The 17,682-nt window shown below is 43.4% G+C and overlaps 1 protein-coding gene across 1 annotated transcript in view; it reads left to right on the forward strand.

Moving 5' to 3' along the window:
• The window catches only part of LOC115143996 (ras-related protein Rab-26-like), a 99,179-nt gene that overhangs the window by 33,706 nt on the left and 47,791 nt on the right, over positions 1–17,682 (forward strand). Inside the window, exons 3-4 of the mRNA XM_029684554.2 lie at positions 1,414–1,455; positions 10,689–10,755. Of these exons, the coding sequence (XP_029540414.2) occupies positions 1,414–1,455; positions 10,689–10,755 (109 nt within the window). The remainder of the gene's footprint in view (positions 1–1,413; positions 1,456–10,688; positions 10,756–17,682) is intronic.

Below are 17,682 nucleotides of genomic sequence, written 5' to 3' on the forward strand. Positions count from 1 at the left end.
TGGATCGACGTGTACGACAGCTGTGTTCAAGTTCCCGCCAATATCCAGCAACTTCACACAGCCATTGAAGAGGACTGGGACAACATTCCACAGGCCACAACAAACAGCCTGTTCAACTCTATCCGTAGATGTGTTGCGCTGCATGAGGCAAATGGTGGCCATACCAGATACTGACTGGTTTTCTGATCCATTTCTGATCCATCCCCAAAAATGTTTAAGTATCTGTGACAAACAGAAGCATATATGTATTCCCTGTCATGTGACATCTATAGATCAGGGCCTATTGAATTTATTTCAATTGAATGATTTCCTTATATGACCTGGAACTCCGTTGCGTGTTGCATTTCTATTTTTGTTCAGTGTATATTTGAGTAGCATTAGATGAATTAATGGTTGGTGCAACGTTAGACAGTCTCGTGTTCCAACGTTGTTTCAGTAGCATGGCTCGTTCCTGTTCACACCGATTTGAAGAGCGGAAACACAGCCATTGAAGGAATGAATCTGAGCCTAACGCTTATCACCTGTGGAATGCGGGGCTTCCGGCGAGGCACGGATTTCATTGGCCTTATGTAGGGGGATCGTAGATCCTTCAACCAACGTCACCAGAGCGCGACTCCCCATAGTATGTTTGACTGAAGTTGACTGACAGAAAAGGAACCTTTATTTCTCTCCAGTGGTATTGGACACTGTAACCTGCCCCATGCTGGGCTACCCAAGTTCTAAAGACACCATTTGTTTGATAGTCTGGTAGCCTTGACTGTGACCCTCAATGCCCTTGCATGCATATACATGTGTACGCGCCCTTGCATGCATATGCTTGCAATTTACATTTGAGTCATTTAGCAGACACTCTTATCCAGTGTGACTTACAGGAGCAATTAGGGTTAAGTGCCTTGATCAAGGGCATATCAACAGATTTTTCACCTAGTCAGCTCGGGGATTCAAACCTTTTGGTTACTGGGCCAACCTCTTAAACGCTAGGCTACCTGCCGCATGCTGATGTGTGTGTGTGTGAGTTTTAGCAGCTGTGTTGGCAGAAACTGCTTAGCCACGGGTGAGAGCTAAGGTGATGAAACACTGTGTAACAACCAGGCAGCAATGAGACATAATTACCCAGCCAGTACAGTTATACAGTACTGATAGCAGCAATCACAGTCAACCTAGTGGGGACACACTTACAAACGCTGAACATGTAAATCACACTACATCAGGTGTACAGATTCTTCACTTCATAATGTATTGTCTCCAAGCAACCATCTTCATACTGTGCTTTAACAACATCACTTTTGTTAAACAATCATTCAAATGTCTTCCTTCTTTGTTATGTTTTTTAGCACCACCTAAAAATCCAAAGACATTATTTTCTGTTTTTCTGTTTGAAAACAAATTATTTTTCTGTCCTTTGTCTTTCAGAATAAAGTGTTGAACATTGATGCGCTGAAGGTCAAGCTGCAGGTAAGACAAATTGCTTTTGGGATTTTATAGTTTTATAGTAATTATTGAATCGTGTGTGTGTCTTTCTCTGTGTCTTTCTGTTTGTGTGTGTGTGTGTGTGTGCATACGTGCGTACGTACATGCATGTGTTTGCTTGTCTGTCCGCACTGTAGCGGAAAACTGTAGTATATATGGTAATTTTGGTTATTATCAACAGGAAAATACTCTGAAATCTTTTACTGTGTATGCTGTAAATTATGGTGCATTGTGGGAAACTGTTGAGGGTGGGGAAAGAAGAATTGCTGTATTTTGAATGGTACCTTTTGACCATAAGTGGGTTTGTTTCTGGCTTATGAACATATTTTGAAGCGTGCCTTGTAAGAGGCTATACTTGTGGTACCCGTAAGTGAGAATGCTGTACCAATTTAACTTGTTTGTGGTTATTGTGCCCCATCGATCAATTGGAGTAACAGCAAGTCTTAAACATGAAATGGTTGAGCATTTAGCCTTGTCCTTTTGGTCTGTTTTTCACTGTAGTTGCTGCCAGTTTGGAAGCCTTTGTTAAGGCCTCTAGAAGTGCAAGTGATATAAATGACCAAATATTCATTAATATGCTGTAATTTGTAGACACTTGCTGTAATTTGTAGACACAGCCAACCTGCTTCCATCAATTCCTTGTAAATACAGTAAAGTACAGTGGAATACACACCCTTCTGCATTCATCCATTCATTCAGATAACAGTAGCAATGACTTTTTTTATGGTATAAATCAGTAAATTTTACGGTATTGTACTGTGTCATTGCACAGTACTTGCTTTGATACCATATTTATATTACAGTAGGTGCACTGTAATGAAATACAACATTTTTCTTGCAACTGAGCTGACTGTGTGTTGCTGTCATATTCACAGCAACCCCTTTTCATTTTGTATTTATTTTACCGTTATTTTACCAGGTAAGTTGACTGAGAACACGTTCTCATTTACAGCAACGACCTGGGGAATAGTTACAGGGGAGAGGAGGGGGAATGAATGAGCCAATTGTAAACAGTCGGTATGTCTGTATCTGTTTGGGTGTATGTCTCTGTGTGTGTGTGTGTGTGTGTGTGTGTGTGTGTGTGTGTGTGTGTGTGTATGTGTGTGTGTGCGTGTGTGTGTGTGTGTGTGCCAGATATATTCCACAACAATTCCACAACTACTACCTTATACACACAAGTGTAAAGGGATAAAGAATATGTACATAAAGATATATGAATGAGTGATGGTACAGAACGGCATAGGCAAGATGCAGTAGATGGTATCGAGTACAGTATATACATATGAGATGAGTAATGTAGAGATGTAAACATAAAAGTGGCATAGTTTAAAGTGGCTAGTGATACATGTATTACATAAAGATGGCAAGATGCAGTAGATGATATAGAGTACAGTATATACATATGAGATGAGTAATGTAGGGTATGTAAACATTATATTAAGTGGCATTAAGTGGCACTCCGTTGTCCCACCGTTGACCTCACTCCTCTCTATGTAAACACGCTGCAGATGTCTCCATCCCCAGACAGTCAGAGATAGGATGACATCAGATCAAATTAGGCTTTAATGAAGTCCATTGTTTATCTCTATCAGTTGATTAGCCTCACTGTGGCTCCCTATTTAGTGCACTACTTTTATGGCCTATAGGGTTTTGGTTAAAAGTAGCGCATTATAAAGGAAATATGGTGCCATTTGGGACAGAGCCCGGAGACTATCTGGCGATACAATACTACACTGTCCATTTTCATTATTTAAGCAATAAGGCACGGGGGGAGGGGGTATATGGCCAATATACCACGGCTAAGGGCTGTTCTTATGCAGATGCAACGCGGAGTGCCTGGATACAGCCCTTAACCCTGGTATATTGGCCATATTGCTGTTATAAGCTGGTTACCAATATAATTAGTGTTTTGTCATACCCGTGGTATACGGTCTCATATTCCATGGCTGTCAGCCAATCAGCATCCAGGGCTCGAACCACCCAGTTTATTATCAGTTTTATACCATGGCATTGTTGCATGCTCGTTTCTGATTGCCTGAAGGGCATTCTAGAGCGTTCAGATAATTTGGCAACTACCCAGTTTCCTTGGTTTGGTTACCAAAGCAACTACCCAGTCAACATGGTGGGTTCGGGCCTATTCCGTTTGAGACTCGGGGGACTCGGCATCGACTCGGACTCGGAGGGGCTTCATATGGGCCGAGCTCTTCCCGAGTTCGGCATAATCATATTACTCTATAATGGTGCTCGGGCCGAATCCATTTCAACATATCTGTCCCGATTAACTTTTTCAGAAGCAGGGCCATATGAGGTTTTTATTCGTCAGGTGAAGAAGAATTAATGTAGTAATTGCACCTAGAATTTGCTCGGTCACTTGCAAGCTACATTTAGGCCCATTAGGCTATTAGATGGAGAAGGACCCTAGAGAATCTGTGCTTTAAATTATTATTTTTTTTTTATCCCTACTCACACTAATTATATTAATTTCAGTCCTTCGGCCAATCCTGGCTTAATATAATGGCATTAAGCGATTTTTAGGCATATGCTGTTGGCCACGTTAATTATAGGACGATTTGGGATACATGATCCATGACAGACAAGCACATCTCAGTGTCATAGGCTATAGCCTATTTTTCTATGGTAGGCCTCTCTGTCAACGTCGATACATCCTGACAAAATACACCATATGTGTAGCCTAATGTAATTTTCTGGACCTTGTAAACTGTCAAGAATGAACCCATAACTGATCCAAGTGCTTGTATAATCTGAGTTTTATTTTTCGGCATGAAACACAATAGGATGTTGAGCGTTTATACAAATTAGCATTTTACAGCCTAGACAATATTTATGTACTAACAATAAGACATTCATCATTGCACTGTGTTGTTGTAGCCTAGGATGTAGATTAATTTTATTTTCTAATAACGAAGGCCTAATGATATCAATAGTGTAGCGTGCCAGTTGACCGCGGAGCACAGCCTATATCTTCCATTTGATATAGGCCTATATCTTCCATTTGATAATCTGCTACCTAGGCTGAAGGACTGATGCAGACTACAACCATGCATGTTGAATATTTGCAGTAGCCTATTAAACTGTTACAAATGTAGTCTATATCCTATTAAAATAGCTAAATCAATAACGCCCATGACAGTCAATGGAAAAAATAATGGCGCACGAAACGTCATGATCGTGGGTTCAATTCAGGGGACCCCGAACTGAAAATGAATGCATGCATACTGTCGCTTTGGATAACAGCGTCTGCTTAATGTCACATTTATTATTTTTGCACACCTCATATTTGTGAGACATTGAACAGTTCCCTGCATGGAACTTTTGACTGTAGCTATGGGCTGTCTGCGCATTCTGAGAAGACAGAAGAACATAAAACAGCGTATCTAAAATGGGTAAGTTATGATTTTTGCTAAACCTGAACATAGACGAAGTTTAATTAAAGACCTCACATCACCAAGTAACCAATGGGCTACTATTTCCTGTCTTTTAAATTTTTTGATTTTTTAATTTTTACAAATCTCTGATTGGAATTTTCAACATAGCATATAGCAGCATACATGTATCATCAATTGCCAACATCAATGCTTCCTGAAGTATCCTTAATAGGGAGCTAGCATTACCTCTAAAGGAACCAAAAACACAACGATTCCGCAGTGGTGACCTCTGCTGCTCGAACTGTCCGCCTTGCATCTTGAGCCGGCCTTGGCCCGACTTTCCAACGGAGTCAGTCAGTTGGTTAGCAGTCGAGGCCAGCCGGAGAAGATACCAAACAGTTCAAAATAGGTCATTGTAGCTATTGTATTTGTAGTACTGTATTGCGTCGCTGTCTCTAATTAGTTTGTGATTGTAGCTAGCTTAATGGACTGTTCATGGTTGTTTCTCCATTAACGTTTCTCCATTAAAGTCAGCTAATTGAGGTAGCTAGTGATTTTGTTTGTAAAACATTGGTAGTCTAGCTCAGACTAGGCAAGAAAGCATCTGGTCAACATAGCTAGTTAGCTAAGAGTCACAGTTAGCTACGCTAGCTAGCTATGTCCAGTGAGTCACAAAGTTCTAGCTAGTGGTCGAACGCTAGTGGTCTTCTTTCATTGGAAAGCAAATCTATTAAAAAAATAAGAACATAAACTATAAGTAAAATGGAAAACAACATTCTATAGGTTGAATGATTTGTTTCCAGCTGACCCCATTCCTCACTTGTACCCCATGCGCCAAATACTCAAAATGTGAATCTAAAGGCTGGCACCCTGAGCCTGAGCTGGTGTGGCTGGATAGAAAAGGAGTCAATCTCAAATATGAAAACTGTTCAAAAGGTGTGTATACCTTTGCTAGGCACTGAATACCCATTGATTCTTGAAGAAAATAAGTTATACATTCATAGTTGAACTTTTCTTCCCTATCAGAACCAAACACAGGCCTGTTTAACCTCTACAGGATTGTGGGTCGGTTGAGCTAACGTAGGCTAATGCGATTAGCATGAGGTTGTAAGTAAAAGTAACATTTCCCAGGACATAGACATATCTGATATTGGCAGAAAGCTTACATTCGTGTTATTAATCTAAATGCACTGTCCAATTTATCACAGTGAAATAATACCATGCTATTGTTTGAGGAGAGTGCACAGTTATGAACTTGAAAAGTTATTAATAAACCAATTAGCCACATTTGGGCAGTCTTGATACAAAAATTTGAACAGAAATGCAATGGTTCATCTGAAACGTTGCACATACACTGCTGCCATTAGTGGCCAACATCGAAATTGTGCCTGGGCTGGAATAATACATGATGGCCTTTCTCTTGCATTTCAAAGATGATGGTACAAAAAAATACAAAATAACATGTTTTTTTCTTTATATTATCTTTCACCAGATCTACTGTTTTATATTCTCCTACATGAATGTCACATTTCCACAAACTTCAAAGTGTTTCCTTTCAAATGATATCAAGAATATACATATCCTTGCTTCATGTCCTGAGCTACAGGCAGTTAGATTTGGGTATGTCATTTTAGGCCAGTCCTTGCATCCATAGCTCCTATCTGTTTTTGGTCAATGCTATACGGGATCCTTGAGCCGTCCATACCCTAAACCATAACCCTAACCTTAACCATTACTCTAACCTTACACATAACCAAATCCCTTACCTAACCTTACCTTAAATGGGGTAGGGACATCCAAAGGATGCTGAATAGCAAGGACCATATGATTATCATTTGAGAGCTGTAACTACGAGTACTGGGCAGGGGACACAAGTTAAGAAAGACTGGTGTGAGAGACAGACAGTGGCCTGACCATAGAATCAGGAATTAGAATACTATTATGACATAGATCACAGAACATTTTTATTTTCCCAAGGGAAATTGATCCAAGGTCTTAATTGCATATAAATCAGACACGGATATTTGTATTGTAACCAAACTTGGTACACATGTTCCAAACCCTGTCAAGCACATTCAGATAGACCACATGGTGGGCGCTACAACAGGCACATATTTATATCTATTGATCTATTTGACTCAGTGTTGAAATTGAAAACCTCTGTGATTATTGTGTTGTGTTGATGTGCTTCCCATTTGAGGTCTGGATTGTGAATCCTAGGATTTTCTTGTGGTGTCAAAATCGGACTAATTGTTGTAACTACACTTTTGCTTCCAAGGCTACAGATGGAAAGATGGAGAAATTCGTCATGAGGTGGCTGCAGCTTGCAAAGGAGAGGACCGAACACAGCAAGGAAATGGCGGATAGACCCAGAGAGACATAGAAATATTTACATACACTCATACATAAACGTTGTAAGTGATAAACACTGACGCTTTGTACATTATCTGGAAATATTGGACGACTTGGTTCTGCCCGAGTTTATTCGTTCCAGATCATTTGGAGAGCGGACACGTTTATCCCGCTTATTCCACGGTTGCCAAAGAAAGCAAGCACACATTTACTGGTAAAAATGACATGTTTTCAAGTAAAATTCATACTATTTCATCCTTCCACTAAACCCGGTTGTTAGTTCTATCGGTTAGGTTACTAGAGAAGCGGACTTGTTGTTCATTCTATTTGTTTGATTGCTGTGCAGGCAGGCAATGTTCTTATCCCTTACTTGCTAGCTAGCCAACTATGGCTAACACAGTCGCTCGCGTCAACGCTGCAGATAGAATAACATCAAAGTACCTGCAATTTCATTTGTTTAAGCTGTTTTCTAGTGACATTTATATGGATACACCCATGACACTGTACATACGTAGTGCCTGTTGAGGGATGACACCCACACAAAGTAAATTTCATCTATTTAAATAAAAGTTTTAAAATCCGAAAATGTATTTTTTTCAGGTTTATGTTATTCGTAGTTTGGTTGATAGCTGCAATATTACTAGCGACATTTAATATAAATACATTTTTAGTGGTGGGGGGGGGTGGAATCGAGTGGATCTTGCCCTAAAATGGCAGCTTTGGTTTAGTTCAGGCTGACAGATCTGGATCGAATGACTCTGGCCTGGTCTGCACCGTCATTCATTTCGGACTCGGGCCGCATTCGGCTGCCAGACCCCTGGCCAGCAGTTTTTGATCTGTTATGCCGGAATCAGGCCAGATGTGGGCCAGACGTTTGTGCTACCTGGGTACTGTCCTATCTAGTAAACTTGTTAGCTACTTCAGTGGATGTTGAACACATTTCTACCTGCAAATGAACACATTTCTAGAGGTAAATTATAGCCAAGGTATAAAAGGGATAATCAACTTGGGGCTCTATGTGTTCCCTGGAAAAGAATGCAACTCTGCGGAAGGTGAGGAACACATCTCCCGCGTTGTTCATTGTTTTCCAGAGAATGCATAGTCTCTCGTTGATTATCCCTTACCTTTTTGTCAGCCAAAGATTGATATCAGTATTGTGTAATCTGTGATCATAATGCGGCTATAGGAACCGATAGTGTCCATTACTAAGTTCAGACAACAATCAAACTTGAATAACTTCTATTCAGAGTGTTTGCGTAGTTCTTTGAAAGTAGAAAAAGTCATCATGATGCACTGGACATGACAGCAATTGCTCAATACTTTTTGTGCTGGATGTGTTGGCTGTCTTTTATGTAACACGTTGTCTATATGAAAATTGACAGAATCTTTGGCACAGCGTTCAGATGAGACAGGGATAGGTATATTATGTTATGTGTGTATGTGTGTGCGCTTGTTTGTTCACTCGTGTGTGTGTGTGTGTGTGCGTTTGCATGTGTGTGTTCATTCCACAGGAGGTAGGTGACACTTAAAAATTGGGGAGGATGGGCTCGTGATAATGGCTGAAGTGGAATGGTATCAATACATCAAACATACCATTCCATTCACTCCGTTCAATACATTAATATGAGCTGTCCTCCCCTTAGCAGCCTCTACTGGTTCACTGTGTGTATATACTTGTGTGTGTATATACTTGCGTGTTTGCATGTCTATGTTTGTGTGTTTGTGTGTGCATGTGTGTGTCTACGCCTGTGTATCTACTGTACACTACATGACCAAAAGCATGTGGACACCTGCTCGTCGAACATCTCATTCCAAAATCATGGGCATTAATATGGAGTTGGTCCCCCATTTGCTGCTGTAACAGCCTCCACTCTTCTGGGAAGGCTTTCCACTAGATGTTGGAACATTGCTGCTGGACTTACTTCCATTCAGCCACGAGAGCATTAGTAAGGTCGGGTACTGATGTTGGGCGATTAGGCCTGGCTCGCAGCCGGAGTTCCAATTCATCCCAAAGGTGTTCGATGGGGTTGAGGTCAGGGCTCTGTGTAGGCCAGTCATGTTCTTCCACACCGATCTTGACAAACCATTTCTGAATGGACCTCGCTTTGTGCACGACAGCATTGCCATGCTGAAACAGGAAAGGGCCTTCCCCAAACCATTTCCACAAAGTTGGAAGCACAGAATTGTCTAGAATGTCATTATATGCTGTAGCATTAATATTTCCCTTCATTGGAACTAAGGGGCCTAGCCCAAACCATAAAAAACAGCTATGGACCATTATTTCTCCTCCACCAAACTTTACAGTTGGCACTATGCATTGGGGCAGTTAGCATTTTCCTGGCATCCATCAAACTCAGATTCGTCCGTTGGAATGCCAGATGGTGAAGTTTGATTCATCACTCCAGATAACGTATTTACTCTGTTCCAAAATCCAATCAGGTTGAGCTTCACACCACTCCAGCTGAAGCTTGACATTGCGCATGGTGATCTTAGGCTTGTGTGCTGCTGCTCAGCCATAAAAACCCATTTCATGATGCTCCCAAAGAAAAATTATTTTGCTGACATTGCTTCCAGAGGCAGGTTGGAACTCGGTAGTGAGCGTTGCAACCGAGGACAGATGATTTCTACGCAGTGTGCGCTTCAGCACTCAGCGGTTCCGTTCTGTGAGGTTGTGTGGCCTACCTCTTTGCGGCTGAGCCGTTGTTGCTTCTAGATGTTTCCACTTCACAATAACAGCACTTACAGTTGACTGGGGCAGCTGTAGCAGGGCAGAAATTTGCCATACTTGACTTGATGGTGCCACGTTGAAAGTCACTGAGCTCTTCAGTAAGGCCATTCTACTGCAAATGTTTGTCTATGGAGATTGCATGGTGGTGTGCTCAATTTTATACACATGTCAGCAACGGGTGTGAAATAGCCGAATCCACTCATTTGAAGGGGTGTCCACATACTTTAGTCTATATAGTGTATGTATGTTTGTCAGCTCCCTTGCCTCTCTTCCTCGTTACATTATTATTCATGCCCTCAGCCTGTCTCTCATCAGTCAGATAGATAGATGGATGATAGACTGATGGTGTGTGAGAGAAAGCGCATGCCAAGGAAGGAGCAGCGGTTAACACTGATGAGGCCTGGGCCAGAGAGGAGGGAGGAGGGTTAGGACACCGGCTCGACATCCACTGTCTGTCAACCATCTCTCCATTTCTCACTCTACTGTAACTCAACCAGACAGGCAGAAGCCCTTTTCATGATGGGCAGAGTGCGTGGTGTTGCCATTGACTATAATCCAAAGTGGATTATAGTCATTGTGACTATGAATAGACTACATAAACATTTTCACAGAGAGGAAAATACATTTAATCCACATGATTCATGTCCTCAGTTTTGACCAGTTCATTAATTGAGCTGCTGTAGGCCCATTGATGAGTAAGAACAGTCTTTATAGAGTGGGATAATGATGATGTCATATGTCCTCCTCTTCAGATCTGGGACACTGCTGGGCAAGAAAGGTTCCGCAGCGTCACACACGCCTACTACCGTGATGCTCATGGTAAGCTGTGTGTGTGTGTGTGTGTGTGTGTGTGTGTGTGTGTGTTTAAAAGAACCATACAATATCCTGGCTGCCATTCATCTCCTCCTCCGTTGGTAGACATTGCCTGATGGTTGTTCATCAAGCTGTGTGTGTGACTTATATTTAAGTGTGTGTGTTTGCGTGTGTGTGTGTGTTTGTGTATGAGGATTTATATTGCTCTGGTTCTCCTCTGCGTGTGTCCTGGGCACCGCAGGATAGAAGCTAACCATTGGGTGGGCTGATTAGCCTGCCTCTCACACAGCGGGAGACAGAACACTATAGTTGTCTGTGTGTCTGTGTGTGCATGCAGGCGTGCTATTTCGGGAGCAGGTCCGTCAGGCCCAGACAGATGTGATGCTGTAGGCCATCCTGATCAGGTGTGGGAGAATGCACACAAACAGGCAGATGCACAGTGATAGAGGAAATCACAGTTAATCACGCCACACTGGGCTTACACAGACAGACAGACAGACACACATACATAAATAAACTACTAATCTATAAGCAGATTGCTGACAGTTTCTCCTCTGCCTGCTGTGAGGCCTGCTGATGTGGAGGTGGTGAGCTGGGCTCCACTCTGTTACACCACTGTAATGAGACTCAGACATGCCTTGTTTTCAAGCTGGAGGGGAGAAGAGTTCAGTTTGGGAAATTGGTGCGCTCATTAGTCATGTCAAGGATCAATGAAGTAAACATGCGACTACTTGAGAAGAGGCTTGATTGTGTGAGGATAAATGAAGTAAACATTCTCCTATTTGAGAAGAGGCTTGATTGTTGTGTCTATACAGTTAAGCTGTGTTGTATTGGTAGTCAAGTGTATTGCAGATCTAGAGAATAAGTAGATTGTAAAAGGTGTGTAGGTTTGTGTGTGTCAGTGATTCCCCTATATTCAGTTAGTAGCAGTGTGCCACTACTCCGCAAAAATATGATGGAATTGCATTCTTTGTACTGCATATATTTATTCAGAGACATGCATTGAAATGGATAGAGTGAGAGAGTGAAATTAATCTCTTCTTATTATTCATAGTCAGATGAACTCATGGAGGCCATTTGCATGTCTCTGCATGCAGTTTGAGGGGAAGTTGCTGACTGGCGTTAGTGCAATGACAGGAAGTCTATAGGAATGCTAGTTTGCTCGCAAAACTACCTTCGACTTCATTCAAACTGCACGCAAAGACATAAGCATGGAATCAGAAATGACCCTGTACTTGTTAGCCTACGGGGAGGGGGGGGGGGGGGGGGGTCTTCCCACCAAGTGGCTTGACCATTGAAATTAATAGATTATTTTAAATGTGTTGATTTGGAAATCACCCCTTTACCAATATGGAGGTTATTATAGGCATATTCTGTCTAGACCTGGTGGTCAGGCTATCACCAACTCCAACATTATTTATAGACATCATAGACACACATTGGCATGTTTAATTTAACAGTACATTTTGTCTTGGCCCCTTAAGTTAGTAACAGCTCTTTAAAAAACAGGTAGACAGCCTGTAAGTACCTTTCTGTTTGTGATTGTAAAATTCTGACAAGTGAGCAATGTTAAATATAAATATTGAAGAAAAGTCAGGGAAGGAGCAGGACGTGACAATTTATTTTGGCAGTTTCATTTGCCCCGAGTACTAGTGCTAGGAGACCTGCTGTTAGTCTCCGTTTGTCAGTGCTTGCTGAGGAATACAACTTTTATCATTGCACTTCAGAGTGGCACTGGAGGAATAGAGTGGTCTGTGAGCAAGGTGTGAATTACGGCTTGCAGATACCTGCTTGTGTCACTAATGTCAGCCAAACTGTGGCAGTGGGGCTTGATGTGGGGCTTGATGGAAGGCTTGGCACACACAGGGATAGAGAATAAAAAAGTAACAGGAAGAGAGGATTGTCATGGAACAAAGAAACATAGTTCAGCATTGTTGTTCATTTTATTCAGCCCACCATTAGAGTTGTTTTTCTTCTCAGACAAATGAGTGATGTTTTCAATAAAATACAAATTAATAATAAAGAACAAAGGAGTGAGTGATTGATAGAGATAAAGAGATAAAATGGAATGGGCTGATTTGGAGTATCACAGTTTGGAGTGCTCTCAGCACTGTCGGTGCAGTTTGGAGTGCTCTCAGCTCTGTCGGTGCAGTTTGGAGTGCTCTCAGCTCTGTCGGTGCAGTTTGGAGTGCTCTCAGCTCTGTCGGTGCAGTTTGGAGTGCTCTCAGCTCTGTCGGTGCAGTTTGGAGTGCTCTCAGCTCTGTCGGTGCAGTTTGGAGTGCTCTCAGCTCTGTCGGTGCAGTTTGGAGTGCTCTCAGCTCTGTCGGTGCAGTTTGGAGTGCTCTCAGCTCTGTCGGTGCAGTTTGGAGTGCTCTCAGCTCTGTCGGTGCAGTTTGAGTGCTCTCAGCTCTGTCGGTGCAGTTTGGAGTGCTCTCAGCTCTGTCGGTGCAGCTTGTGGAGTGCTCTCAGTGCTCTCAGCTCTGTCGGTGCAGTTTGGAGTGCTCTCAGCTCTGTCTGCAGTTTGGAGTGCTCTCAGCTCTGTCGGTGCAGTGTGGAGTGCTCTCAGCACTGTCGGTGCAGTTTGGAGTGCTCTCAGCTCTGTCGGTGCAGTTTGGAGTGCTCTCAGCACTGTCGGTGCAGTTTGGAGTGCTCTCAGCACTGCCGGTTCAGTTTGGAGTGCTCTCACTGTCAGTGCCCTCCTCTTCACCTCCTCTGGCTTGTTTTCTCATTCTCTCCATCATCTTTAGTTGCTCCACTCCTCTCCTCCCTAATGGCTGCCGATGCATCCTGCTCAACAGCAGCCCCGGGATAAATATCTCATATCTCAGGGGGACCAGGTGCAAGGGAGGAGGAGAGAGAGGCAGATTGAGGAGAGGGAAACAGGGGAAGCAGAGAGAAATGGCGTTGAGAGATGGAAGAAGGAGAGAGAAACAGAGGGAGGAGGAGTTGAGAGATGGAGGAGAGAGGAACAGCAGGAGGAGAGAGAAATTGAAGGGGGAATAGATAAAAACAGGAAGGACAGGGAAATACATGGAGGGAAAGGAAGAACGAGATTGAGATGGAGAGAAATTTAGGAAAATAAAAAACAAGCACGAAGGGAATTACTTAGTGGGTGACAGGTGGAACATTGAGAGTGTAATCCATCAAACTCATCTCTACAGGCTGCATATTAATTAAGAGTCTAAGTAACATAATAAAATAATCCCCGTAAAATCGGCCAGTTTAAGCTAGAGAGATCAGCATCTGCGGTAGAAGGCGGCTGAGCTACAGCAATGTTTGTCAGACCATGCGATGTCCCAAAAATCGGCCTTCTCACGAAAATCTCTGTAGCATCCTACAAACTAATATGACCACTCTATGGAAAGATGAGACTCTTATGAACACGATGCTCTATGACTCCCACAAGTGTCACGGGATTCATCTGAAGTCGGTACAGCTGAACTTCTGTCTGTAGCGTCCGGACCGTTTGGGATACACACTAATAGGACCCCACTTTGGAAAGGAGAGATGATGTTTTGCTCTATGACCCCCACAAGTTTTTATTAAAAAATGTTATTTCACCTTTATTTAACCAGGTAGGCTAGTTGAGAACAAGTTCTCATTTGCAACTGCGACCTGGCCAAGATAAAGCACAGCAGTGTGAACAGACAACAACACAGAGTTACACATGGAGTAAACAATTAACAAGTCAATAACACAGTAGAAAAAAAGAGAGTCTATATACATTGTGTGCAAAAGGCATGAGGAGGTAGGTGAGTAATTACAATTTTGCAGATTAACACTGGAGTGATAAATGATCAGATGGTCATGTACAGGTAGAGATATTGGTGTGCAAAAGAGCAGAAAAGTCAATAAATATAAACAGTATGGGGAAGAGGTAGGTAAAATTGGGTGGGCTATTTACCGATAGACTATGTACAGATGCAGCGATCGGTTAGCTGCTCAGATAGCAGATGTTTGAAGTTGGTGAGGGAGATAACAGGCTCCAACTTCAGCGATTTTTGCAATTCGTTCCAGTCACAGGCAGCAGAGAACTGGAACGAAAGGCGGCCAAATGAGGTGTTGGCTTTAGGGATGATCAGTGAGATACACCTGCTGGAGCGCGTGCTACGGGTGGGTGTTGCCATCGTGACCAGTGAACTGAGATAAGGCGGAGCTTTACCTAGCATGGACTTGTAGATGACCTGGAGCCAGTGGGTCTGGCGACGAATATGTAGCGAGGGCCAGCCGACTAGAGCATACAGGTCGCAGTGGTGGGTGGTATAAGGTGCTTTAGTAACAAAACGGATGGCACTGTGATAAACTGCATCCAGTTTGCTGAGTAGAGTGTTGGAAGCAATTTTGTAGATGACATCGCCGAAGTCGAGGATCGGTAGGATAGTCAGTTTTACTAGGGTAAGTTTGGCGGCGTGAGTGAAGGAGGCTTTGTTGCGGAATAGAAAGCCGGCTCTAGATTTGATTTTAGATTGAAGATGTTTGATATGAGTCTGGAAGGAGAGTTTACAGTCTAGCCAGACACCTAGGTACTTATAGATGTCCACATATTCTAGATCGGAACCATCCAGGGTGGTGATGCTAGTCGGGTGTGCGGGTGCAGGCAGCGAACGGTTGAAAAGCATGCATTTGGTTTTACTTGCGTTTAAGAGCAGTTGGAGGCCACGGAAGGAGTGTTGTATGGCATTGAAGCTCGTTTGGAGGTTATATAGCACAGTGTCCAAGGACGGGCCGGAAGTATACAGAATGGTGTCGTCTGCGTAGAGGTGGATCAGGGAATCGCCCGCAGCAAGAGCAACATCATTGATATATACAGAGAAAAGAGTCGGCCCGAGAATTGAACCCTGTGGCACCCCCATAGAGACTGCCAGAGGACCAGACAGCATGCCCTCCGATTTGACACACTGAACTCTGTCTGCAAAATAGTTGGTGAACCAGGCATGGCAGTCATCAGAAAAACCGAGGCTACTGAGTCTGCCGATAAGAATATGGTGATTGACAGAGTCGAAAGCCTTGGCAAGGTCGATGAAGACGGCTGCACAGTACTGTCTTTTATCGATGGCGGTTATGGTAAGTCGCTCTGGATAAGAGCGTCTGCTAAATGACTTAAATGTAAATGTAAATATCGTTTAGTACCTTGAGCGTGGCTGAGGTGCACCCGTGACCGGCTCGGAAACCAGATTGCACAGCGGAGAAGGTACGGTGGGATTCGAGATGGTCAGTGACCTGTTTGTTGACTTGGCTTTCGAAGACCTTATAAAGGCAGGGCAGGATGGATATAGGTCTCTAACAGTTTGGGTCCAGGGTGTCTCCCCCTTTGAAGAGGGGGATGACTGCGGCAGATTTCCAATCCTTGGGGATCTCAGACGATATGAAAGAGAGGTTGAACAGGCTGGTAATAGGGGTTGCGACGGATAGTTTCAGAAATAGAGGGTCCAGGTTTTGCAGCTCTTTCAGAACATCTGCTATCTGGATTTGGGTAAAGGAGAACCTCGAGAGGCTTGGGCGAGTAGCTGTGGGGGGGGGGGGGGAGCTGTTGGCCGAGGTTGGAGTAGCCAGGAGGAAGGCATGGCCAGCCATTGAGAAATGCTTGTTGAAGTTTTCGATAATCATGGATTTATCGGTGGTGACCATGTTACCGAGCCTCAGTGCAGTGGGCAGCTGGGAGGAGGTGCTCTTGTTCTCCATGGACTTCACATTGTCCCAGAACTCTTTGGAGTTAGAGCTACAGGATGCAAATTTCTGCCTGAAGAAGCTGGCCTTTGCTTTCCTGACTGACTGCGTGTATTGGTTCCTGACTTCCCTGAACAGTTGCATATCGCGGGGACTATTCGATGCTATTGCAGTCCGCCACAGGATGTTTTTGTGCTGGTCGAGGGCAGTCAGGTCTGGACTGAACCAAGGGCTATATCTGTTCATAGTTCTGCATTTTTTGAACGGAGCATGCTTATCTAAAATGGTGAGGAAGTTACTTTTAAAGAATGACCAGGCATCCTCAACTGAAAGGATGAGGTCAATGTCCTGGGCCAGGTCGATTAGAAAGGCCTGCTCACAGAAGTGTTTTAGGGAGCGTTTGACAGTGATGAGGGGTGGTCGTTTGACTGCGGATCCGTAGCGGATGCAGGCAATGAGGCAGTGATCACTGAGATCCTGGTTGAAGACAGCGGAGGTGTATTTGGAGGGCCAGTTGGTCAGGATGACGTCTATGAGGGTGCCCTTGTTTACAGATTTATGGTTGTACCTGGTGGGTTCCTTGATGATTTGTGTGAGATTGAGGTCATCTAGCTTAGATTGTAGGACTGCCGGGGTGTTAAGCATATCCCAGTTTAGGTCACCTAACAGAACAAACTCTGAAGCTAGATGGGGGGCAATCAATTCACAAATGGTGTCCAGGGCACAGCTGGGAGCTGAGGGGGGTCGGTAGCAGGCGACAACAGTGAGAGACTTATTTCTGGAGATAATAATTTTTAAAATTAGTAGTTCGAACTGTTTGGGTATGGCCCTGGAAAGTATGACATTACTTTGCAGGCTATCTCTGCAGTAGACTGCAACTCCTCCCCCTTTGGCAGTTCTATCTTGACGGAAAATGTTATAGTTGGGTATGGAAATCTCAGAATATTTGGTGGCCTTCCTGAGCCAGGATTCATACAAGGCAAGGACATCAGGGTTAGCAGAGTGTGCTAAAGCAGTGAGTAAAACAAACTTAGGGAGGAGGCTTCTGATGTTGACATGCATGAAACCAAGGCTTTTTCGATCACAGAAGTCAACAAATGAGGGTGCCTGGGGACATGCGGGGCCTGGGTTTACCGCCACATCACCCGCACAGACTCAACTGATTGTAACCCATACAAATGAATGGCAGTATGGAGGTAGTTTTAAGCCAACAAAAATAAGCGATTAAATATGTGTTCATAAAAACAAAAATATTTCCTGAGCTAG

Source organism: Oncorhynchus nerka, linkage group LG16 (genome assembly GCF_034236695.1).
Source record: "Oncorhynchus nerka isolate Pitt River linkage group LG16, Oner_Uvic_2.0, whole genome shotgun sequence".
NCBI lineage: Eukaryota > Metazoa > Chordata > Actinopteri > Salmoniformes > Salmonidae > Oncorhynchus > Oncorhynchus nerka.